The sequence below is a fragment of the Pelodiscus sinensis genome, chromosome 17, assembly GCF_049634645.1.
Source record: "Pelodiscus sinensis isolate JC-2024 chromosome 17, ASM4963464v1, whole genome shotgun sequence".
Classification (NCBI taxonomy): Eukaryota; Metazoa; Chordata; order Testudines; family Trionychidae; genus Pelodiscus; species Pelodiscus sinensis.
In genome coordinates, this window is record NC_134727.1 from 25,127,753 (window position 1) to 25,153,925 (window position 26,173).

The 26,173-nt window shown below is 44.0% G+C and overlaps 1 protein-coding gene and 1 long non-coding RNA gene across 4 annotated transcripts; one reads left to right on the plus strand and one right to left on the minus strand.

Moving 5' to 3' along the window:
• Positions 1-1,193: 1,193 nt before the first annotated feature.
• Positions 1,194-14,742, minus strand: LOC142818729 (uncharacterized). The gene is made up of 3 exons (XR_012896352.1): positions 14,464-14,742; positions 2,017-2,197; positions 1,194-1,491 (listed from the first exon to the last, which is right to left on the minus strand). It is a non-coding gene; the product is annotated as an uncharacterized LOC142818729 (long non-coding RNA).
• Positions 14,743-14,766: 24 nt separating this feature from the next.
• Positions 14,767-25,356, plus strand: IRF1 (interferon regulatory factor 1). 3 transcript variants are annotated; one of them, XM_006128514.4, is made up of 10 exons: positions 14,767-14,900; positions 17,757-17,848; positions 18,737-18,836; positions 19,019-19,195; positions 19,645-19,694; positions 19,823-19,952; positions 20,187-20,309; positions 22,024-22,067; positions 22,689-22,821; positions 23,630-25,355. In XM_006128514.4, exons 2-10 carry the CDS (start codon positions 17,762-17,764, stop codon positions 23,734-23,736), a joined length of 951 nt encoding a protein of 316 aa, XP_006128576.1. In that variant the 5' UTR covers positions 14,767-14,900; positions 17,757-17,761; the 3' UTR covers positions 23,737-25,355.
• Positions 25,357-26,173: the final 817 nt, after the last annotated feature.

Here is a 26,173-nt window from a genome sequence, read left to right on the forward strand (position 1 = left end):
TAGACCAGATGGTTACGCCCAAGAGATTCATATGGGCTATAAAGGACCACTTGCTATGAAGTCTAGGGTCAAGTAGAGTTAGGAATTTAAGTTCCCAACTTTTGAACTTAAAAAACAACAAATGGTCTGGTAGCACTTTATAGACTAACAAAACATGTAGATGGTATCATGAGCTTTCATGGGCACAGCCCACTTCTTCAGATGACCGGAGATTTCACCTTTTGAAGGTGATTTGCAGGCACCATTTGAGGCTGAGAACTGAGGCATGTTGTTGATTATTTACTCAAGAGGATGACTCAGTGGTAAAGACAATAACCTGCAACTTGGAAGAGCTGAGGTCAATTCAATATCAAATAAAGCATGACGCAGGCATGTAGTTTCTGGGAATATGAAGGAATGTGAATTCATAGACCTTCTCATTATATACAATGTGTACTACTCCACTGTATGGCACAGAATACTTTTTTATGAATGCTCCAACTCTTTCTTGAAGTGTACTGATTACACAGTGCTTGCTGGTCTGTGTAAACATACAGTGTCCACATTTGTAATTTTTACTGTATTAACTATATTGTTCAGCAATTACTCTAAGCAGTTTTGTTTATCTGTGTTTTTTTTAATTGAGTAGGATTGTTAGAGTTTTAGTATATAAATGGGAAGGGAAGTAGGATTTTATTTCCTCTCAGTCTTATTAGAGCATAATATACAAAAGTGTGGGTGAGAGACTGATTTTTATTTCCTTGTACCAGGTACATTACATCAGAAAGAAGCAAACAAATGGAACAAAACAAGCACCATCCTGATTTGTGGAAAATCCTTAATGGTCCTGCAACATATTGCTGGGAGCAGAATGTGGAACTATGGGCCAGATTCTCCTCTCACTTAAGTTGCATTGTACTGAGTGGAGTTCCTACCGATTTAACTCTATAAGCAAGAGCAGAGTTGGAATAAAGGTGTTGTCTCCTTTTGTGCATTCCAACTCTGCAGTATTTTGATTCCTAATGTAAGTGCTTACTCACAGCTGTACATCATTTTATAGATGTAAAATACATTGCAAAGAAGATTACATTGTGTTCCGCACATGCCAAACAGCGCAGCTGCTCAAAACACGTTAACATGTAGTACTGACCCACCAGATTTGAATGGTCCAGAATAGCCTTTCTTAAACTGACCTGCACGAAGGAGAAAGGAAATGATTTGTGCTCTTTTGTCCAGACTTTATTGTGTATAAAGAAAGCGTGTAAAGTCATCAGATTATGATTACCCCCCCACCCTCCAAAACTGAATGATTGGACAACTAGGAGGATTATCACATAAAATTCACTATGCAAATGAACCCCAATTAGTTCAGATAATAAGTTATTTATATTTACCCTGTTTAAAGCCCTTGTTTTGTGAGCTTGCTTTTGTTAGCACCTATGAAATTCAAATCCCCAAGAAACAACTGGAGGAAAAGATGTTTTCATTCAAAGTTGACTATCTTCGGCCCATCTGTACAGAAATGAGAAAAATGGTACAATAATAAGAATCTGAAAAATAGTTCTTGGAAGTGATACAAGCATTCACGCATCAAGTCAAAACCTAAATTTCTAATGTAGTGGTTCTCAACGTGTGGCATGTGGACCGCTGGAGGTCTGAAGATTCTCTATGTTTTCCAAATAGGTTTGCAGCTCCATTAAAAAAAATGTAGGCAAACAGCAAAAAGGCTGAGAACCACCCAAAGGTGAAAGTAAGTGGATGCATCTTGGTGCGCAGTTTCAGCAAGAGCTGGCTGAGCTGCAGCAAAAGCCAGCAAGGGGCTATTTAAAGAGCTGGCAGGGACCTGGGTTGCAATGGCACCGTTCTGTAAGCAGGCCCTATCAGAGTAAGGGCCAGGAGGGCCATTTGGCCCAGGCCTCAGGAGACAAAGTGGCCTCAAATGTTCTACCAAATGTTCTACCATTTTTCTACCAAGTAATTTCCATTTATTATATACCTGCCAGTTATAACACAGACAACAGAAGAAGCTCTATATACCTGCAAAAAACTGATTTAAATCATTGTGGGACCTCGGGCCTTCGTCAATTTTTCCGTCACATCCGAATTTTCATCTCCGTGACTGGATGCTGGAGGAGCTTCTGTGATTAGTCATTCTACATTAAGAAATGCTGTTTACAGTCACTGCATAGTTTAGAGGTTTTAAAAGTCGTAATTCATTCTGGGGGGAGAGAAAAAAGGAGAAAAAAAGGAGGGCAAAAGGAGAAAAAAATAAAAAGAGAGAGACAGTGAGTAGATGGTTCAAATAGTTATAAATCAGAGGCCCTTTTAACTGCACATCTACCAGTGTGATCTATGCCATCAAATGCCAACAATGCCCCACTGCAATGTATACTGGCCAAACTGGACAGTCTCTATGGGAAAGAATTAATGGATACAAATCAGATATCCAAAAAGGCAATATACAAAAACTTGTTGGAGAACACTTTAATCTACCTGTACACTCATTAATGGATCTCCAAGTCACCATTTTGTTTCAGACCAATTCCACAAACCAAATACACAGAGAAGTATTGGAACTTAACTTCATTTACAAGTTTAATTCTTATGCAAATTGTATGTATAAGGACATCAGCTGGCTTGCACACTACCTTCCACATCCTATGACTTAACCTACCAGTTTTAGATTTACCTTGAAAGGCTTTTTTGTGATAATTAACTAGCTGACAGTTCAATTGCAAACTTACTCCTGAGTGAAGTAAACACAGAAACTGATAACTGGAAAAAAACTCCTTGAGTGCATATTTAATGTCATTCTTTTTCTTTTTAAACAGGGACTGGCTTTGTTTGGTTCCAGTCAATGTATTGGTGACCCTACAAATAGAAACTTTCTTGGTATACTTGAGCTTCTCAGCAAGTATGACCCACTTTTATCAGGCCACGTTAAGTGTGTTCTCATAAAGAACAGATGACTTTGGTTGTTCAATATGTTAAAATTGCAGAAAGTTCAAAGGTTTCAATTGAAGAATGATACATTTTGTTTGATAATTTCACAAAAAAAAATGGAAAAGAAATCGCCTCTCGTGTATTAGAAATTCTGGAAGGCTTCAAATCAAATTTTCAAGTCTGCATTGGCCAAGCCTGTGACAATGGATCCAATATGGCTGGGAAGTACAATGGAGTACAAGCAAAATCCAAACACACACTAAATCTTGTCGGTGTTGATTGCACTGAATCATGCAAGGAACCAATCACATACTTTGGAACAATCCAGCAATTGTACAACCCCTTCAGTAGCAGTCCTCAAAAGGGGGAAATTCTGAAGCAGCATCTGCCTGTTTCCCTTCACAGCATGTTGATGAGATGGTCAGCACGAAAACTGATGGAATTAAACCAGTTGCACAATATTTCTATGAGAAAGGCTTTAAGTGAGCTTGAATCTCTTACTCTAACAGCACAGGCTCACACTGTGCTTAAGTCAATTAAGAAGTATTCATCCAAATGTGCATGCATTTTAATGTTGTCCATGTGGATGAAGCTGCTAAAATGATCCACATTAGATGTTGAGAGGCATTGAACGACTTCTTAAAGATATTCAAAAGATTCTTAATCAATGAGATGCAATCCTTTCTGAATCCAAATCAGTAGCACAGGGTATTGACATTTCATCTGAGTTTTCCACCAATCACAGCTTAACATCTCAATCTGATGCAGAAAGTTACTATCAAGTCAATTTTTTTTTGTTATTATTGACTCCATCAATTCTGATCTTACACGTGGATTTGAGTCACTATGACAAATTTGGATTCCTTTTTGGATTCCTTTGGGAGTTCAGAGAACTAAGGGTGTGTCTATACTGCACCATTATTTCGAGATAACTAGTGTTCTTTCAAAATAACAATGTGAGCATCTACACAGAAATTTTGTTATTTCGAAATACACTTGAAATAACGGACGGCTTATTCCGACTTACGTAAACCTCATTCACAAGAAATAATGACTACTCCAAAATAACTACCCGTATATACTCGAGTATAAGCCGAGTTTTTCAGCACAGTTTTTGTGCTGAAAAATGACCCCCCTCGGCTTATACTCGAGTCAGCCTCCTGCTCGCGGGCGGGCTCAGCGCGTCTCTGCCGCCGGCCGGGTCTAGACGCGTGAGCCCGGAGCTCCGGCCCCCCAGCCCCTGCCCTCCTGGCCCTTCCGGCCCCTGCCCTCCTGACCCTCTCAGCCCCCCTGTCCCCTTGTCCCCCCCAGCCCCTGTCTCTTCGTCCCCCCCAGCCCCTGCCCTCCTGGCCCTCCCGGCCCCCCTGTCCCCTTGTCCCCCCGAGCTCCTGCCCTCCTGGCCCACCCAGTTCCTGCCCCCTCGGCCCCCCAGCCCCTGCCCTCCTGGCTCTCCTGGCCCCCCAGCCCCTGCCTGCCCGGCACCATGGGCCCTTGCCGCGTGGGAGGAAGGGTGTTTGGGGCCGTTCGCCATGACGCTCGGGTGCAGCGCTGAGCTCGGGAAGAGCTGGGCCAGGAGCCGACTCGGCACCCCCGCCCCCCGCTGGCTCATTGGCCCATCGATGCCTGGCTCTGGTCTCTCACAGCACCCCCCCTCCCGCTGGCTCGTTTAGAGGGGGCTCTTTGGCAGGCGAGGGGGCCGGAACGTGGGGGCTGCGGGGCGGGGGCGGCGGGGGCTGAGCTGTGGCCGTGCCTGCAGAACCATATTGTTTTTGTTGACCCCCTTTTCCCCTTACAGAGCTAGGTTATTGTTTTTCTTTGAAATAAATATTCATGTAATTTTATTGGTATCTATCTTCATTTTTTACATTTACCAGTAGCTGCCTCATTTCCTACCCTAGGCTTATACTCGAGTCAATATTTTTCCCCAGTTCTTTGGGGTAAAATTAGGTGCCTCGGCTTATATTCGGGTCGGCTTATACTCGAGTATATACGGTATTTCAGAACAGGGTGTGTGTGGACATGGCACAGGGAGTTCTTTTGAAATAAGGGGCCTCCAGGAAATCCCACAGGTGCCCTGCTGGCCTCTGCATCCACACTCCTCAGGACTCTCTAGTTCCTTTTCCACTGCAGCCCTTAAAGCTGCAGCCACAGTAGAAAGAGCTTGTGGCAGGCAGCTGGCCCTGATAGCCTCCAGCCACACCGCAACTGTCACAGCAACTTGGCAGACCACTATGGTAGCAGGGGCGGCCCGTGAGCCTAGGCGAACTAGGCAGTTGCCTAGAGCGCCACTGGCCAGGGCGCCCAATGATGATGTCATGGGGCGCCGGGGCACCCCGTGATGATGTCACGGCCATTGACGGCTATGCAGGTGAGGGAGCCGATCGTGCCGCCTGCCTGGGGCGCCAGCTGCCGCAGCTGGCCTCAGGCCACTCCTGCTTGGTAGACCCTCGAGCCTCTCAAGAGCCTTCCCCTGCTCCCAGGAAGAACTCTGATGGCTCCCAAGAGCCTGCCAGGTGGCGGAAGAGGCATGTGTCATCCTGGTCTGGGGCGGAGATCCTGGCGGACATCCTCGCTAAGGTGTGGGGCAAGGAAGAAAACCTCCAGGATATCTGCTCCAGACAGCGCAATGCTGACATCTATGGCTACATGGCCGATAGCCTGGCCACCAAGGGCCACATCCAGACCCAGAAGCAGGTCCAGATGAAAGTTAAAGAGTTCCACCAGGGTGAGTTAGCACAGCTCCCACTCAAGGGCAGAACCACACTATTACCAAGACCTGCACTGCATCCTGGGGGCTGGTGCAGCTCCTTCCCCACCTTTTCTCCCCCCCCCCCCCCGGTGGTTGACTAGGGGCTGGAGACGCCTGTCATCACCACTCAGGGGCCAGAGCCAGTGAGGAGGAAGAGCAGAAGAAGGAGGGGGAGGAGGAGGACCCCAACGTAGCCAGCACCTGGGTGACACTGAAACTGGTACCCTACGCAGTGCCGGACCGAGCCGTACTTGCGTGGCGCCTGATTGACATGGTAAGGGGCGCCATGCCCCCGGGAGAGCAGCACATGCGCGGCTGCGCCCCTAGGCGCACGGTGTATGCACGGTCCCGCCCCTGGGCGCACCGCACCCCTTACCATTTCAATCAGGCACCCCCCCCATAGGATGGTGGTCCGGGCAGCTGCCCAGCTAGCCCCCCCTTAATCCGTCCCTGACCCCACAGCCTGGATGTGTCCGGGCATCCTCCGAGGCTGGGGAGGAAACATCAGGTGAGTGACCTTAGTTTTCTCACCCAGACAGGGTGGAGGTGGTAGGTGGTGAGGGGCTGGGAGGCAGTCCTCGCTCAGCCTTCTTGGCCTGCGGAATCGCACTGCAGTCCATGCACGTAGATGCACATGCAGCGGTAATCTGGGCCGCACATCCCCAGGAGGCTGCATCTGAGCACCCCTGGGCTCCTGCGCACAGGGTCTGAGGAGGCCAGCCACGCTTCAGACACCCGGGTCGGACACCCTCCCACCACAAGCCCCCACTAGAAGGAGACTGGAGACAAGACACACACATACACACACATACACACACATATACATACACATGCACAGACTCTGGAGTGCCACACATGGCACATGGGTATGCCTGTGTGCTTGAGGCAGCATCTGCTCCTGGGGACAGGGCTGCCAGGTGTAGGTGTGTCTGCTGCTCACACACCCCCTCCACTCCTCCACCCTCATTCCTTCTCCCCCAGCGGCCAAGGATACAAGTTCTTTCCCCTTGGGATGCAACCACTGCCGGACCCAGCGTGTGTGTGGCAACAAGGCAAGCCCAGCCAGCCCGAGCCCCAACTCCTGCCCACAGGATCTCAGTGTGGCTGGCAACTTTCCATTCCTGCTTGTCCCTGGGATGTTGGGGGTGGGAGGGAGAGCACATCTGGACCTCTAGAAGAAAGGGCCTGCTGTCCAGGCCACCCATGGCCTTGCTCCCAGGACATCACCTTCATCCAACCCAAGAACAGTTGGTCTTGGATCATAGATGAGGGCAAGGCTTCAGAAACAGTGTCTCCAGGGATGACTGACCATCTCTCTTTATTCTCCCCAGCTGGACCAGCTGTGAGAGGGGGGTGGGCAACACAACCTAAGGCAGCTGCCTAACAGTGGGGGAGCTGCAGGTACCGGAGAACACAGGAAGAACTGATGCAGGAGACATCTCTGTGCTCCGGGTCCTGCTTGAGATGCTGGACCAGAGGCTCCGGGAGGACATGCAGTGGCGGAGACAGACCAGGATGGAGTTGCTGCAGTAGGGCTGCACCATGTGCGTGACCATGCAGTCTCTCCTCACCCACCCAAAGCCAGCTCCCACTCCTGCTGCTGCTCCTGCCCCAGTCCCAGCTCCTGGTCCTGGTCCTGGTCCTGGTCCTGGTCCTGCTCCTCCTCCCATGCCTGACCCTGCTCCAGCCCCCCCTCTTGCTTCTCCCGCTAACCTCATCCCCCTCCCCCATGGTCACCGAGGCACCTGCACACAAAGCAGAGGAACCGTCCAAGCCAGGCACCACTCCCAGCCCCAGCCCTGTGCCTCTCTTCACCCCTCCTCCCTCTTTCAGCTCCGTCCTCCCACCTCCAAGATTCTGTAGGGGAATTCTGGGGCACTCTGCGGCTGCCCTCCCCAAAGGGTCTGCACCCACTCCTGGGGCCAGCCCCATACCTCATCTCTCCCCCACACTGCGAGCTGCACCATTCAGCAGGAAATGGTGAGCGGCGTGAGGGCTGGAGGACTCTGGAGAAGCAGGGGGTGGCTGGAGAGAAACTGCGGCTTCCCATTCTAAGTGTCGTTTTCTCCAGCTGCTGGCTGCACAACTGCCCCCTGCTCCTTCAGAGTTCTCTGGCCAGCACTTGTGCTGCTCGCCACTACCTGTGCCTCTTGCCTGCTCCCCTGAGGCAGCAGATAGCCTTTGTATGTGCAGATGTTCATAAGTTGGATGTTTGCAATTCAGGGAGTGCCTGTGTACCTAAAACTGGCGATCATGTGCGCTCTCTCTCTCTCTCTCTCTCTCTCTCTCTCTCTCTCTCTCTCTCTCTCTCTCAAGGCCTCCAATGAGTTCTCCAGAAAAGTCAGGGGTCATACTCCACATTCTGGTACTTCTAAAGCTTACAAGCAAAACAGGACTTTAAAATAAAAACACACAACCCTTGCAGGCCAGCTTTACAAAACATAGGTCAGTGAAAAAAGGCAAACAAACTTTCTCCTCTTTTGCAGGTCACCTTCAGAATCAAATGTTACAGCGTTTCAGATCAATTGTAGCTCATTGTCTGGAAGCAGAAAATGTATTCACTGCTCTGATTGAGGAAGAATTGCACACCTGTCTCTTTACTGACCTGCTTATTTGTCTCATCTGCCTGTTTTGTATCATCTTTTAGCCCGTAAGGTCATTGGTTTACCGACTATCATTTTCTGTGTGTTTGTACAGCACCTTGCACAATGGGCTCTGACCTGGCGAGGCTGCTGGTCCTATCATAGTATAAATGTTATATATTATTTAACAATAAAATCATACGTTAAAAAGAAAGCAGATTGAGAGATTTGATTTTTGCTCCTCTCTTTAGAATCCAAGTCTTAATTTTTAAAGTGTATGATTGTGTTTTTCATCACAGAAACAGCAGGCAGATGCTGTCAATCTAGATTTGCAAAAACAAAACAGCCCCTCCGTCCACAAAAACAAAAATAAAAACCTCAAACCTACCTTCCTTTTAAATGTGAACTTCATACTTTACTTGGAGACCATTCAATTAAATGACTAATGACATTATGAAATTACCTCACTTTTTGCTAGCATCAAGTCATCTTTCAAAACACCATGCCTAGTTCCACACTCTGGGCCCAATCCAGGTTTCTTGAAATAAATAGGAGTTTTTCCATTAACTTCAGTGGTGTTGTGGATCAAGCCCTCACTCCCCCCATGAAAGCCTACTGGCATTCACGAGGACAAAATGTGGTCACCTTTCTTTTCTTAGGATAACTATTTCAAAGCTGTGCATGCATGGCACATTGCCAAATCTAGAAAGATCAGGGAATACTTTCTATCCCAACCTTTGTAAAATGTCCTTATTTCCCTAATTCATAGCGATAGCTTTGGAGGATAGATACATAGGAACATAAGGATGGCCATACTGTGTCAGACCAAAGGTCCATCTAGCCCAGTATCCTGTCTACCGACTGTCCAATGCCAGGTGCCCCAGAGTGAATGAACAGAACAGAGAATCATCAAGTGATCGATCCTCCATTGCACAAACCCAGCCTCTGATAAACAGAAGCTAGGGACATCATTCCTGCTCATCCTGGCCAATAGCCATTGATGGACCTATCCTCCATGAATTTATCTAATTCTTTTTTGAACCCTGTTATAATCTTGGACTTCACAATGTCCTCTGGCAAAGAGTTCCACAGGCGGACTCTACTTTGTGTGAAGAAATACTTCCTTTTATTTGTTTTAAACCTGCTATCTATTAATTTAATTTGGTGAGTGACCCTAAATTCTTGTATTATGGGAAGGAGTAAATAAATTTTCTTTATTTACTTTTTCTACACCAGTCATGCTTTTATAGACTGTTATCATATCCCCCCTTAACACCTTTTTTCCAAACTGAAGTCTCAGTCTTATTAATCTCTCCTCATATGGCAGCTGTTCCAAACCCCTAATAATTTTTGTTGCCTCTTTCTGAACCTTTTCCAATGCCAAAATATCTTTTTTGAGATGAGGTAACCACATCTATACACAGTAATCAAGATGTGGGTGTACCAAGGATTTACATAGAGACAATAAGATATTCTCTGTGGGTATGTCTACACTAGCCCCCTAGTTCGAACTAGGGAGGCTAATGTAGGCATTCGAAGTTGCAAATCAAGCCCGGGATTTAATTAGGGGGCATTTTTGCGCAAGAGGCTTCTGCGCAAAAAGAAGCTGTGTAGACGTCTCCTTTTTGCACAAAAACGTCCTCTTGCGCAAGAGCTGGTCTTCCTCATTTTTCAGGAAGAATGGCTCTTGCGCAAGAGGATGATTTTGCGCAAAAAGGAACTGTCTACACAGCTCCTTTTTGCGCAAAAGCCTCTTGAGCAAAAAAGGACCCTAATTAATTATGCAAATGAAGCATGGCAATATGCTAATTCACGGTTCATTTGCATTGGTTTTTGCGCAAGAGAAGTACAGTGTAGACATAGCCTTAGGGTGCGTCTACACTGCACCGTTATTTCAAGATAACTAGCATTATTTCGAAATAACAATGTGAGCATCTACACAGCCATTCCAAGTCTAACTTCAGTACCGGGCAAATTAGTCGAAACAATAGTAAAGAATAAAACTGTGAAGCATGTAGACGACCCATAATTTGTTGGACAAAAGTCAACATGGTTTCTATAAAGAGAAATCCTGTCTTACTAATCTGTTAGAGTTCTTTAAAGGGGTTAACACACATGCGGACAAGGGGGATCCAGTAGATATAGTATACTTGGATTTTCAGAAAGCCTTTGACAAGGTCCCTCACCAAAGGCTCTTGTGTAAATTACATGGCCATGGGATAAGCGGGAAGGTCCTTTCTTGGATTGAGAACTGGTTAAAAGACAGGAAACAAAGGGTAGGAATAAATGGTAAATTTTCAGATTGGAGAGGGGTAACTAATGGTGTCCCCCAAGGGTCAGTCCTGGGACCAATCCTTTTCAACTTATTCATAAATGATCTGGAGAAAGGGGTAAGCAGTGAGGTAGTAAAGTTTGCAGATGATACAAAACTGTTTAGGATAGTCAAGACGGAAGCAGACTGTGAGGGACTCCAAGAAGATCTTACCAAACTGAGTGATTGGGCAACAAAATGGCAAATGAAATTTAATGTGGATAAGTGTAAAGTAATGCACATCGAGAAAAATAACCCCAACTATACGTACAGTATGATGGGGGCTAATTTGGCTACGACAAATCAGGAAAGAGATCTTGGAGTTATCATGGACAGTTCTCTGAAAACTTCCACACAGTGTGCAGCGGCGGTCAAAAAGGCAAATAGGATGCTAGGAATTATTAGGAAAGGGATAGAAAGTAAGACCCAGAATATCTTACTGCCCCTGCATAAAACTATGTACGCCCACATCTTGAATACTGTGTACAGATGTGGTCTCCTCACCTCAAAAAAGATATTTTGGCCTTGGAAAGGGTTCAGAAAAGGGCAACTAAAATGATTAGGGGTTTGGAACGGGTCCCATATGAGGAGAGGTTAAAGCGACTGCGACTTTTCAGTTTAGAAAAGAGGAGACTGAGGGGGGATATGATAGAGGTATATAAAATCATGAGTGGTGTGGAGAGGGCCGATAAAGAAAAGTTATTTATTGGTTCCCTAAATAGAAGAACTAGAGGACACCAAATGAAATTAATGGGGAGCAGGTTTAAAACTAATAAAAGAAAGTTCTTCTTCACACAGCGTGTAGTCAACCTGTGGAACTCCTTGCCAGAGGAGGCTGTGAAGGCTAGGACTATAATAGAATTTAAAGAGAAGCTAGATAATTTCATGGAGGTTAGGTCCATAAAAGGCTATTAGCCAGGAGATAAAATGGTGTCCTTGGCCTCTGTTTGTCAGAGGCTGGAGAGGGATGGCAGGAGACAAATTGCTTGATCATTGTCTTCGGTCCACCCTCTCTGGGGCACCTGGTGCTGGCCACTGTCGGTAGTCAGGATACTGGGCTGGATGGATCTTTGGTCTGACCCAGTACGGCCGTTCTTATGTTCTTATGAAATAATTTCAAAATAACGGATGGCTTATTCCGAAATCGGTAAACTTCATTCTATGAGGAATAATGCCTATTCCGAAATAGCTATTTTGAAATAAGGCACGTGTAGACGCTCCATTGCTTCTATTTTGAAATAGCCTCTCACCAGGGTAAATCTAAGTTATTCCACCTCAGTGGCTCTTGGAGCTCTAAACTGAGATAGCACCTCTACATTAGGGAAGTCTGCCTTGGACTACTTTTGTGGCTTCCCTGCAGTGTAGATGTGCTATTTTGAAATAAGCTATTTCAGAATAACTATTCCAGAATAGTTTATTTTGAAATAGCTGTGCAGTGTAGACATACCCTTAATTCTCTATCCCGTTCTTAATTATTCCTAACATTTTGCTTGCTTTTTTGACTGCTTCTGCACATGGAGTGGATGTTTTCAGAGAACTATCCACAATGGCTCCAAGATCTCTTTCTTCACTGGTAATTTAGTCTTCATCATTTTGTACGTATAGTTGGGATTATGTTTTCCAATGTACATCCCTTTGCATTTATCAGCATTAAAAATTCATCTGGTGTTTTGCTGCCCAGGCACCTAGTTTGGTGAGAACTTTCTGAAACTTTTCACATTCTGCTTTGGACTTTACGATCATAAGCAGTTTTGTATCATCTGCAAATTTTGCTACCTAACCATTTACCCCTTTCTCCACATCATTTATGGATATGTTGTTTAGGACTGGTTGCAGTATGGACCCCTGTGGGACACCACTAGTTACCTCTCTCCATTCTGATAACTTGCCATTTATTCCTACCTTTCGTTTCTATCTTTTAACCAGTTACAAATCCATGAGAGGACTTTTCCTCTTATCCCATGACAGCTTATTTTGCATGAGAGCCTTTGGTGAGGGACTTTGATGAATAAGATTAATTTATAAGTTGTTGCTACAAGCAACCGTGTACGGTACGTGTCAACTGTCAGATAAGTGTTGTGGATGTAGAGAATATCTTGGGACTGACTCATTGGAGAAACAAGCAATGTTCTGTAACCCTCATGGGAGTGGAAGACTGAGACCAGATCTCAGCTTGCAGTTCTATGAACAGAGACACCAATGTAAGATTGCTACAAGTATAAACACTTTAAAGGACCCAATCAAGATTATCCAGGTTTTTAACCTCTTTCTACAAGGAATAACTCCTTTTTGTTCAAGAGCTCCTTTTGTTCAAGACGGGGAACTGCCTCTTTTTGCGCAAAAAACCCTATAGAAAAAAGCACAGGTGCCCTGGTGGCCATTTTGTGAATAGCTATCAGCTCTTTCTTTCAAGAAAGCATCCATGCAGTCTGGACGCTCTCTTGCACAAAAGCACATTGCTTTTTCGATGCACTTTTGCAGTGTGGCTGCTCTCTTGCTCAAGAAGTTTTTGCAGAAGATCTCTTCTGCAAAAAGCTTCTTACACAACAAGCCTGTAGTCTTGACCTAGCCTTAGTTATTATACACAGAGTCTTGGTTGGTGCCTGCAGTCACAGAGGCTCCTTACTGCTTCTTTTAGACCCAAATATACATTCTCTGAACATTCAACATTACTAGGTTTTAAGTTCTTAGTTAATGCTGGTCAGACAGCTTCCTAAGATGGATTGAGGTACCTGCATATGTCATTTCAAAGACACACCGGTAACTTTACGTTACCTTGACTCAAGAATCTGAGCAAACAGATGTTAAGTGATCACTACATGGTACCAAAGCTTAAAAAGAAAAAAAAATCAGGAACATTCCCCATAGATTTTCATTTTTCCTTCTATTTCCCTTTGGCTTTGTTTCCACTGGTCATCGTGTCTACTTTTTATTGCAGGTTCTGCAGCATACTAAAATAACTCTAATGGTGACTAATTAAATACATGGTTACAATGTTCACCTTAGAATTCATGAACTGTGTTATCAATGAGTCATTAGGTAATAGTCTTTCTTCCTAGTCTGTATTAAACTGATGCCCTAGAATGGTGTTAAAGGGCAGTCTTTTGGGTGAAATGTTAAAACAACATCAATCCTTAAGTGGGTTACAGTCCCACAACTCACATTTTGCAATGTTAACCATGGGAGTCCTAATCACGGAGTCCTGGCCAAAGAGGGTTTTTTTTTCAGTTTTAGCTGCCTACAGTATTTTCATTCATTTCCTGTTCTAAATGGTTAGTGTTGCTATGTGCTTTCAGACAGGTTAGTGCTCTCCCCGCCCCCTGTGGACTGCCATATTTCAGCATGGATTCAACAGTCTTTGTGTGTAGCATCCTAGAAGGTCTGTTTAGCGCTTTAGGAGCCATTAGAAAAAAATATAATATTGGTACGCAAGATTTTATAGAGATAGTGCTGGGACTAAGAGCCAAGTTCTCTTGCTTTTCAGCTGTCCCCTCTGACCTTGCACAAGGCATGTAACCTTTCTATGCCTTGGCTTTCCTATCTACAATGAACACCACACTTGCTGCACAGTTTCTGAGACCTAATTCATTATTCGTGTCGTGCCTGGAGACCCTCAGACACAAGGCACCCAGAGCACACCGTAATATAAACACACCACACGCCTCGCATCACTCCAAAGGCCAAACAAAAGGCTGAAACTGGAAAGGGGACCCAGCACCCACCAAGATCCATAGTTGGATTCACACCCCATCTCCCCAAAGTTCAGGGATGAATTTGTCCTGTTGAAGAAATTGGGACAATGGAACCCAGCACCTGACTGACCCCTCCCCTCACTTCCCAGGTGGGGGGGGGGCTGAGAACAGGGGCCCGGCTGCAATGGGGCAGGACCCAGGGATCACCTGCTTACGTGAGCCTGGGACAGTGGGGCACAGTGGGAGGGCAGCCAGCTTGAGAGGGTTCCCAGGCAGCTCTGGCCCCCACGCCTCCGCTCCCACACCCAGGGAGCAGCAGGCAGGCAGGCGGGCGGGGGAGGGGGGAGCCGTACTTCCCCTTCGGCCGCTAGAGCTACAACAGCCTGATTTCCCCGAAATGATGCTCGCCAGCCAGCCAATGAGCGGAGGGCGGAGCCTCGCCAGCCCTCCGAGCGGATGCTGATTGGTCGGCAGGAGCCGTTCTGGCCAAACTAATGGGGAATCCCGGCTGCTGCGAGGATATACCGAGGGCCCGCGCCACAGCCTGCACAAGTCGCCGCTGGGTCGCAGGAGGCGGATCTACCGGGGTGTGTCTGCTCACTCTGCACCTTTGCAAGGCTGCGCGCTGGGGACCGGAGCGCAAGGTGGGTCGCGCCCGGGGCCGCTCGCAGCCATCGAGCCGCAGGGCAGCTCTCCTCGGGGCAGGACCGCTTCGGAGCAGGAGCTGAGAGACTTTGAGGGACTCTTAGAAAGCAGCGCTCTGTCCTGCCAGCAGGGAGGCGGACCAGGAGATAGCAAGGAAGCGACTTGCGTGCAGAAGCTTTTTGGCAGGCAAGTTGCCATTAGGACTGAGCCCTGTGAGCGGGGGCGGGAGGAGATAGCAAAGCCCAGCTGCACGGCTAGCAGGATGCGATGAATGGCCTTAGCCCTGCAACCCCACTTCTGACCGGGTCATCGAGGAGTTTAGGGAATTTGCAGAAACTTTTAGCTGCGGTGCACCCACGTTCTGCTGATAGAAGGGAGCTGGTTTGGAGGAAGGGGGTCGTTGCGGTTTTAACTTGCCTGTAGAGCTACACGTGCCCTGCAAAGACCAAGCAGCGCCTCTGATTCTGTGCTTGTGCATCAGGTTGCTTTCTGAGGTGGGCGGGAAGAGATCGAGACAAATATGAACCACCGTGCAATAACAAAGGGTGCTGTTGCTGCGCTCTAAGACACAGGAAATAAAGGCTGGAAAAAAAATCATGCTTTTGGCTTCAGCACCAGCGAGCAGCACTGCAGAGAATTAGTGCATTTGAATGCAGGTTGGGAAACGCTAAAATAGTCCAGGTTCATGGGGAAAGAGATCAGTGGCACTAAAAACGGGCCAAACTTTCAGGTGTTTGCAGACCTAGCCACAAAAGAGATAGCTGCTGTATTTTTTTTATTTACTGTATTTGAGGTTTGTTTTTTCAGATGAACTTTGTTGCAATTTAACATTGAACTATGTGAAATTCAGGTGTGTAACTATTAGCTAGAGAAATCTAAGATCATGGGCTGTACGTTGAAAAGTATTTTGTACTTTGGAAATATATCATATAGGCATGCCTATAAATATAACTGAAAGCAAAGCCACAGCAAAAGTTTTTGGAGTTATCACAACTGATGGCCCAAAAGCAATAGTAAGTAAAATGAAGTATACAAACTGCAAAATTAGTGGCAGGGCTCTAAATTTCACCTGTCAGTGCAAGGAAATGCTGAATGCAGGCATGCTTAATTTACCTATCAGAATCTGTCGGCCCTAGTGGTGTGCAGAGAAGTAGCACATTGTGTATTATACACCACTAAGTGAGATAATGAGAGCAGAAGTCAGAAACCTTAATGTATTGGCTGTTTAGGAATCAAAACTGTTGCATAACATTTCTTCACATTAGCATAGTCCGTTGTGTCAGTACAGTACTGTGACAGGGCTGTTGCCTTCTTGTGTGTACATACAGAGGCCGTGAGTGCGACTGGGGCCTCTGAATACTATTTTTGCATACATTACATCATGAATATAATTTGCTTTTTGATATTGCTTGCCAAGGGTTATTAAGGTCATTTTCAGTTACAATCATTACATTCCTGTGTGAGTTTATACAGTGGTCATTAATATGAAGGAACTACATAAAACTGGAAACAAAGCCAACTGAGGCTTTTTTTAGTCAAAGCCAAGAACTGCTACTAACTAGCTTGAAATGGTCTAATTAGCTGTATTTTACAATAGGACTCCAAGTATCATTCCTTGAGTTCAATTTGCAGCTCTTCCTTAAGCCTATCCCAGCACCAAAGCTAGATACTGATGTTCACACGGAGGCCAGGCAGGCAGGAATGTGTTAGAGAAAGACTGAAGGCCAGTGGAAAAGCTGCATGTTAGCTTGGAGAAAGTATTTAATTGACCTCTTCTCCCACGATAAAGGAGGTTGGGTTATGTTTGCCTAACCCCACTGTTGGCCCACTGAAGCTCTCGATGAAGGGCTATTTTGTAAAATGCTGAATTCTATTGGTTTGGAACTGCTGATATTTCCATATTAAACATAGGAGAGGAAGTATATTTATGCTTGTAGTTCTTCGTGGAAGGAGGAATTTGTAGCAGAGTGCAACGTTTATAGAGAAACTAACTGCATTTGGTTTTTTCTTTAAAGGTAAACATTCATGGCAAAAGAAAACTTGGCACTTAAATGAGTGCCAATGAAAAGACAAAGACACTCCTTCAGAAAGAATTTTTTGGCTACATTATAATCCCTCCAGAGCTTAACGCTTGCATGTCACACATACACTCTCTCCCCCAGTTACAAAGATTTTAAGAATTGTTTGAAAAAATGAATTGCACGTGTAGTATTCATGAGACTGGGAGGCATGAGAGGCCTGGAGACTGACATCATCCATTGGTATGGCACAGGGCAAGTGCCATACGGGATTTAGCGATCCACAAGACCCTGCCAGGGCTGCAACCTGGAGTGATTAACATTAGAGACGTGAAGCAAGATCAGAGTCCATGAAACTCTGAATTCTTCCTTGCCTTCTGCACAGAAGCTGGAAGGCGGGAGTGTCATAGGTGTCAGTAGCTTCTGAGATGTGGCTATTTGCTCTCTGGGTAAGGGTTTGAGACCACACTCTTTTCATGTAAGCCAGTGCTTCTCTCTCACTACAGGGCTGTGTTCAGAAGGGTGGCCTAGAGGGCAAGATCTCTGCATCCCACTACCAACTTCCAGAGCCATCTATTTTCCCAAATTCAATCATATTACTGATCTACTTAAGAGATAATGTATCCAAAGTAGAACAAAAATTGCCAGGCAGAAACTGACAAGATGTTAGAGAGAATTTGTTTATTGGTTTTGGGCCAAGTTTTGGTGATGTTGAAAGCATACCACCCATTAGTAAGAATGTTATATCTAAGCAATGAGAAATTTCTTTACAAAATGACCAACATACCAGACTGGTTGTGCTTTTGCTGACCTATATTTATTATTTTCCTTTCACAGACAACATGCCAGTAACAAGACTGCGCATGAGGCCATGGCTGGAGATGCAGATTGATTCCAATAAAATACCGGGTCTGATGTGGATCAACAAGGTGGGACTGTTGTCTTTGCTTTATCTTTAGTGATCTTCATCCCTCTATTCTGAGCTGATGTTATACACAATGTCACATTAAAAGAAAAGGGGTAGAGTTTACACATGCTACATAAAACAGCATTTTTTATTTCAAAAATAATAGCTGTAATTGATTAATGATGAATGGAAGAAACCTGATTTGGGACCCTAGAACATCTGAGATCTGCGTCCAACTTGGGCCAAGTTATTTTATATCTTAGTTAAGGCATCATTGTTACAGTCTCAACCACTGAAAGGGACTTTAGGCCAAATCTTGAGAGATGCTTAGCATTTGAACCACTGACGTTGATACTGTACACCTATCACTTCACTAAATCTCTCTCACACATTAAGCTTATTTAGGTTTATCCACATTGATTCAGGATTTTTTGCTGATTGAATATTTTAAACTGTAAAGTGTCTTGAAGTGCAGAGGAAAGGTGCTATCTGAGCTAAATTAGTGTTGCACTGTAAGAAATATTTTTATGATTTGCACTGCTCTATCCTTATTGTTAATTTTTAACAAGATTCTCTTTAGAGAGAAAAAAATACCTAAGAACTTTATGATAAACATAAGGATCAGAGACAAATCAACAAATCATGGTAGTTGTGAGATAAGGCTGGCAGTGTCCCTCATTTCTGTTATACCTTGTTATTCATCTCTGCAAAACTCAGAACCCTTGGGAAACTTTATATGGGATGTAGTTCACATGTGGAACTAAGAGAATGCTACATTAGGAATCTGGTGGCAGCCTTAATGCAGAGTTTCCTTGGCGTGGCTCAGTTATCTTGTATTAAGTCCATATTTAGTTATGAGTGGATATGTTATATTCCCTGTATTCAAAACAACTACATTGTTTAACTACAGGATAAGATGATGTTCCAGATCCCCTGGAAACATGCAGCTAAGCATGGATGGGATCTAGAAAAAGATGCCTGCCTTTTCCGAAGCTGGGCCATTCATACTGGTATGTGCTGGTTTTAAAATTTTATCATTTAAACAGAGAGCGCCAAATTCCGCCCTCATCTATAGTCCACGTTGACTGACTTAACTGGCTTATGTGACTAAAGAATGGCACAAAAGTTAGTTTTTTGGGGAACAATTACCGCAGAGTAGTCTGAAATGCTGAAGACTTCCTTTTATTTATAGGGAGATACAAGATAGGTGAGCGAGAGCCCGATCCCAAAACTTGGAAGGCAAATTTCCGCTGTGCCATGAATTCACTGCCTGATATTGAGGAGGTGAAGGATAAAAGTATCAACAAGGGCTCCAGTGCAGTCCGGGTTTACAGGATGCTACCACCCTTAACAAAGCTTCAGAAAAAAGGTATGTGTGTTATTGTCCATATAATTTGCAGTTAATAGTCTGTTTAAATTTCCTGTGCTTGTGAATAGGTACTGTCTAAATTCCTTGACAGAAGTAAAGTATTGATGTGAATAGACAGTGTTATTACAATTGCTAAGTTCTACTTTGGATGTATAGCTCCTTTTGTCCAAAGATCACATAGCAATTTTTTGAAAGTTAATTAATTCTCACAATAACCCTAAGGGGATCAAATCTTCATCAGCCACAGAAATGTGCTATCCCTAGGTGGAATACAGCAGCTGTTCAAGATCTATCACCTAAACTGGCTGTCCTCAATGGCAAAACTCCCAGAGCATGATGATGCCCTTGCAGCTACATCACTACACATAGCAATTACACTTCTGGAAGATTAGAGCCTCAGAAGTAGCTGCAGGCTTTTTCTCACTGTCCCCTTATTTTTGCTTTCACAGAAAGGAAGTCAAAGTCATCTAGAGACTCAAAAAGCAGGAGTAAGAGAAAGGTATGTACTGACTCTGGCAGTTACCAAAGTCAGAGGTTTGCTTTGAAGTTTTGACATATGGGAACAAATATATTTGAGGTCATATCTTGGTCTAATAGACCTTTCGTTCAATACACGTGTCTTTTTAGTCACATGATGACCTGAGGGTGGATGAGGCAGTCGAAGCACTGAACAACAGTCTACCAGATGACCACAGTGGTTATACAGTTCATTTTGCAGAACAGGAAGTGGAGACGGAGAATGCCTCCATCACCTTAGGTGAGATTCAATTTTAGTTCTTCAAACTGAGCAGAGTACTGCACGTACCAAACCCCTGTATCTGAGATCTCAGCATCATAAGCAGAGGGAACAGTGGCTTTCCCTGGGCAACTATGCAACAGGACATGCACAATGTGCTGTAGCATGATCAGAGAGGGATGGGAGGCTATTGTGAATCAGAAAGCCTTGACATTTCCTGAGAATTCTAACTCTTCCCCTCTGTGCATTCCACAGATCTCTCGCCATGTGATATGACCGCACTGGCAGAATGGAGAAATCCAATGGAAATTGCAATGGCGGACAGCACAAATGACCTTTACCAGCTTCAAGTGTCACCTTTAGCTTCATCTTCTGAAGGTTGGTATTATATTCTTTGAAACCACAGGTCAGTCCGATGGAAATAGTTCTACCATCACTGAATTCAGGGGTAGAAGAGAGGTGCGGGGGAGGTGGGGAGAAGAAACAATGCACCCTTGGTACAAATGGTAAGATCTAGCAGGCATTCCAAGGTAAAGGGATCTACTCATCTGTAGTCAAACTGATTACAAAACCAAAAGGCATTTGCTTGTTCAAGTTGAGGGACCTTATGTTGCATTTGTTACATGCACAAAACTCTTGGTGCAATCAACAGGAGTTTTGCATACATGAAGACTGAAGGTTTGGACAAAAAGGCTACGTCTACACTGGCATGATTTTCCAGAAATGCTTTTAATGGAAAACTTTTCCGTTAAAAGCATTTTCGGAAAAGCGCATCTAGATTGGCAGGACGCTTTTCCGCAAAAGCACTTTTTGCGGAAGAGCGTCAGTGGCCAATCTAGACGCGCTTTTCTGCAAAAAAGCCCCGATCGCCATTTTTGCGATCAGGGCTTTTTTGCGGAAAACATCTCTGCTGTCTACACTGGCCCTTTTGCGCAAAAGTTTTTCAGAAAAAGACTTTTGCCCGAACGGGAGCAGCATAGTATTTCCGCAAAAGCACTGACAATCTTACATGAGATCGTCAGTGCTTTTGCGGAAATTCAAGCGGCCAGTGTAGACAGCTGGCAAGTTTTTCCGCAAAAGCAGATGATTTTGCGGAAAAACTTGCCAGTCTAGACACAGCCAAACTGTTTCCATTAACTGTCTAAACTGATATCACACAGCACAGTGCTGTGTTATAACATGTCACAGACACCTCATTTCCAGGTATAAAAGTGTCACCATCAGGGGTAAGGAAAACCGTTCTGATCATAGTGCATTGTTGCACAATAGTGTATAGGAATGGATTTGTGCTCGTTTCCGAAATATCTAGCAGTCAGTATCGGGCAGGACACAGAAGTAGATGGCTAATGGTAAAACCCATCACAGTGATTGCTGAAACCAGTCCAGTGTGTTGTCTAAACCCATCTGTGTTGGTATTCACTGTGTCTCATGGCACATCTGCCAATTAGAGTTACACACTCACCTGCTGTTCATCATGGTCAGAGGTAGACTACAGAAGTGACTGGCTTTTCCAATTTTTAAATAGAACAGAAGACAGGCATTTCCACATCAATGTCTTACTTAAGGTGGAAATATCCTCCCATTGCTTATAGATAGAAAGCCTGAGCAAGAAGGCTTTGTAGTGGAAAGCTCCAAGAAGAAAGATTTCTTCCTCCAATGTGCTAGCAGGTTGTAGAGCAGAGGCGCAGCCAACCTACAGCTGTCACTGAAATTCATGACCTCTTACAGTGACTGGGGTTTATAAGAGGAGGGCATAACACAAGCAACTTGAGAGAGATGGAGGCCTCCGATTGTGGATCAACTATCCATACCTCTGATGTGAGCTGCCCACAAAAACATATGTCATGTCACTGCAGGAGGTGGGGTACACAAGGGGATCAGAGATTCCTAGAGCGGCGACCTCTGTAGCTTGTAGAAATTCCTAAGGCTTCCTGTTACCCATAAAGGTGCTATTATGCAACTAGCAAACATGAATTCGTCTGCGGTAATAACTGGATGGAAAAGCAGGGAAGCTGATCTCATGTGATTGCCATTGAGGACACAGAATTAAAGAGAACTTTTTTTTTTCTTTTTCCTTCATAAAACCCAACAGTAACAGATGATGATGCAGAAGAAATGAAAGAGCAACTTTACAAGGTAAAAAGATTATCTCTTTTTTTCAAAGTAACATTGAGTAACTTGCTGCTTGTGTTGAGGGTTGAGAGTTCGCAAGTACATCTTGTACATCTCACTAATTTGTAAATAACCTAGCTACAGCCAGGTTGTGGAGAACAGGCAGAGGAGGAAATACTTAATAGTGTTCTGTCCCTTTGAATGTGCACGCGCCATTTTAGAGACAAGTACTGAGAAGCTGAGTGACAGTTCTGAGACTCAGAAGACATTTGCACTCTAAAAGGAATCTCTTCCAAAACCCCAATTAATGTGATTGTATTTAAATAGATTTAGCTGCATATATATGCACAAAACACTTGTGCAGTCCATTGTTAGCCCTCTTGGGTGAAAACTGACAATCCCAGCAAACAGTGAGGTGGTTTTGTGATGTGTATTCATAAGAACTAAGACCTCATTAGGTATCTACATCATGATGAAATCTGCCCTTAAATGGAAAAGCAGTGCCAGATGGTGTCTGCAGCCCTATGTGGGAAATATTATTGCTATTGATCTATCTGTTTGTCCAATGGGGGTTGATATGTTCTCTTGAACATTGTAAGGCTTGCACATTTCAAACCTTCCCCATGTCCCCTTTGTCTCTTGCAGCTGTTTGAGCAACAGGACTGGCATACAACCAGTGTTGGTGGGAAAGGATATCTTACTAATGAGCCCGGCACACAAAATATCTGCAGCAACTTCAGCTACAAGGAGCAAGATTCTGAAATAGATACAACCTCAGGTACAAATTCCTTCATTTCTGAAGCCAAGTTACTGAGGCCTTGTTTATGCTTATGCGCACACTCTGGTGATCGATCTTCTGGATTTCTACTTAGCGGGACTAGTAAGGTTGCAAGGAGAAAGGGAAGTTAATGGGAGAGTTTCTCCTGTCAACCTCTTGCAGTGGAGCTGCCTCAGAAATTTGGTTTAATGCAATTCTCATAGCTGAAGATCTGTATCTTAAATCAAATTTCTGGCATAGCAAAGACTTGGCCATCGAATACAACTAGAGGTAGAGGGAGAAGCAAATTAAGCTCTTTATGCAAGATGGTTTAAATTGAGTGAAAAATCAAAAAAAAAATAAGTGGTTTATGAATTATTATGTTTTATTTGAGATTTCTATCCAGCACATTAATTTCAAATTGAAGGAGTTTATTTGGGACTTTTTAAAAGATGATTTGTACCAGAATGTGTACCACTAACTGGTGCTTAAAACTTATATGTATATGCAGACATGGTCTGATCAGTGGGAATTCAGCACAGAAATCTGTGCTTTAATTCAGTTTCCAGTTTTAGCCTCACAGATTACTTTTAAGATGTCAGTTTCCAGATTTAAAGTTGCGTAGCCATAAAGAAGTGAAAGATGTAATAAGAATTACAGCAAATGTAAAGCATTTTCAAAGATAAAATTTTTTGCAGATGTATCTAATTGTAATCAGATTATTTTAACGTTTACATTTTCACTATAGTATTATTAGTTCATGCTAACTATTTTGTTGTGGCTCATGGTAAACTTCTAATTTCTATTTTTTTTTTTTTTTTTTTTTTAGGGGAAATAGAGTTCAGATTTTGTACCGATCTGAAAAACAGTTTAGAATTCTCCTGGCTGGATACAGTTCGGTCTAGCGGTATACAAGTCATTCCTTGTAGCTTGTAAACCTCTCTTGCTTCTTCGGACTGTGAACTGTTTTACTTCTCCTGTTCCCTGTGAAGGTGAACAGAGTGTAGTTACTGATGGTGTGAGAAGCAAGAACTTCTACTTTCCGTTTAACTTCTGGGACTGAAGAGACCAAGCCATGAAAACTCCATTATTAAAAAAACAAAATAAAAAACCCTTCTCACCAGAACTGTTTGCTTTGAAGGCCTATGAAACTTAAAATTGCTTCTGATGTGAAGCTGTTCCCACATTAATGTGAAATGGGGTTCTGACTTTTTTGTTGGGATACAAGTGAAGGGCTGTCAGTAGAAGCTGAACTGGGTTCCCCATTTCTCTCTCATGTCTTTATAACTGAAAAGCACTGCGTTGGGAGGAAACCATCTACCGTCTCTTTTACTGTCCTTTACCAATCTGATGCTTAGGGGGCACAGGGCAAATGTGCCTGTTCCTGTTAGTTCAGGTTGCCACATACCTGTGTAGCACTAGTGAAGTACTTCTGAGCTTGTTGACAATCATTACAGATTTTAGGAGTCAACAACAATTGCACTAATTGACCCCCTTTCCTTTGATTGCTCCAGCACACAGCTGATTGACAAATTTACTTCTGTAAATATATTTAGTCCAAGAAAATGTGAAAATCAGCTACATGCTTTGCTTCCATGTATTACAGTTATTCAGAAGATCTGCTCATAAGAATTATTCTGTTGCCATTATACATGAGGTATGCCAGTTGTTCGTTTAATAATTATGAAAGAGCTGCCATACTTTGGACCCATAATTATTTGCACGGATGGGCATAACACTTTATTTATACAGGACCTTTCATGGCAGCCAACAGAATGCTCATCACTGCAATAGAGTACATAGACTACTGTGTATAATATATCCCCAATGAGCTGAGAGAAGATCTTTAGAGAACCAAAGATATAAGCCTATGCAGAGTAGTACAACATAACAGAAAGGAGGGAGGTCTTTTGATTAATGTTTAAATATTTGGAAATCCATCAAATCACTAATTGTAACTGAGCATTTTCCTGTACATAGTTTTGTATATAAAGAGTGTTGTACATTTGTTTTAATAAAAACTTTTATATATGAAATATGGTTGACTTATTTGAACACTAAATGAGAAAATGTATTCTGGGTTGTTTGGGCATTTCCTGAGAGTCAGATTTGCTTGCAAAGATCCTCTCAGTGTTACCACGTCTAAATGCAAGGTCTATTGTGATTGTGACTCTATTTGGTACCCAACAGAACACTCATTGAAGTCAGCCAGGTTTCTTCCATCCTTTTCAGCAGGAATCAGAGAGATAGGTCTAGTCTACATTGGACACATTTTTAAAAATTCCCACTATTGGGACCAGTGGCTCATATTTATCAGGAACATTGAGACACTGATTTAGGCAGGCAATGGCGCTTGTGGTCACTGATGCTTTATATACTATGCCTTAGACCTGCTTAGAGCAGCATTAGAAGACACAGTTCTTGAAAGAAAAAAAGCCCCATGGCCTGCCTGTTCTCTGGCTCTCCACACTGTTAATACCAGTGCACCACAACTGGTATCCGTGAAGAAGGGAGATTTTTAGAAGTATCCCATGATATAGATGCGGATATAGTTGGACAGGCCAGACCACTTGCAGTAAACAAAGCAAATAGACATTTAGCTGCAAAAAAAAAAAAAAAAAAAAAAAAAAAAAGGCAGCTTAAGTTTGTACTTGCTTTTGTTTTTCCACATGCTGGATTGCAGTAAGCATCACACTGCAGTAGAAAACACTCCTTCTGGGGTGGACAGAGAGATGGGACAGCGCACGTGGCCAAAGTTAGACACACTGCAATCCAATATTGCTTATCGAGTGGTGCTATTGCTTACAATGCTGGGATGCGGTCCACATTTGGACAATGCAAAGTCAAGCACCCGCTGAAGAAGAAACAGGGTCAGATCAGTCTCTGGGGTCAGTGATATTTAGCCTGAAGGGAGAAAAGAGATTGAAGAAGACTACTGGTAAGGGTGCACACAGATACAACCAGTAAATAATTCTATCCCATGGCAACCGGCCTTGATGTGCAGTGTGACTAAGTAATGGAAAACACTGAAGAAATACCAGAGCCCTAAGGCTTGGTGCTTCGTTCCCTGCTTACTCAGGCAAGATTCCTATGGACTCAAATAGGAGGTTTTGCTTGAAGAAAAAATCCTGCAGCATCAAGCCCTTAAAGAAAGGCCAGGACAGGAAGTTAAGGCCACAAAATATCAAGCTCTAAACACTCAGGGCCTGATCCAAAGCCCACTGAGATCAAGGGAAAGATTCCTATTGATTTCAGTGGGTTTTGGCTCAGGTCCTTATTGGGCAGGAAATAGAGTATAAAGAAACATAGGGAATGTCTACACTTGCAGCCTAATTCGAAATAGGGCTGCAAATGTAGGCGTCCAAAATTGCAA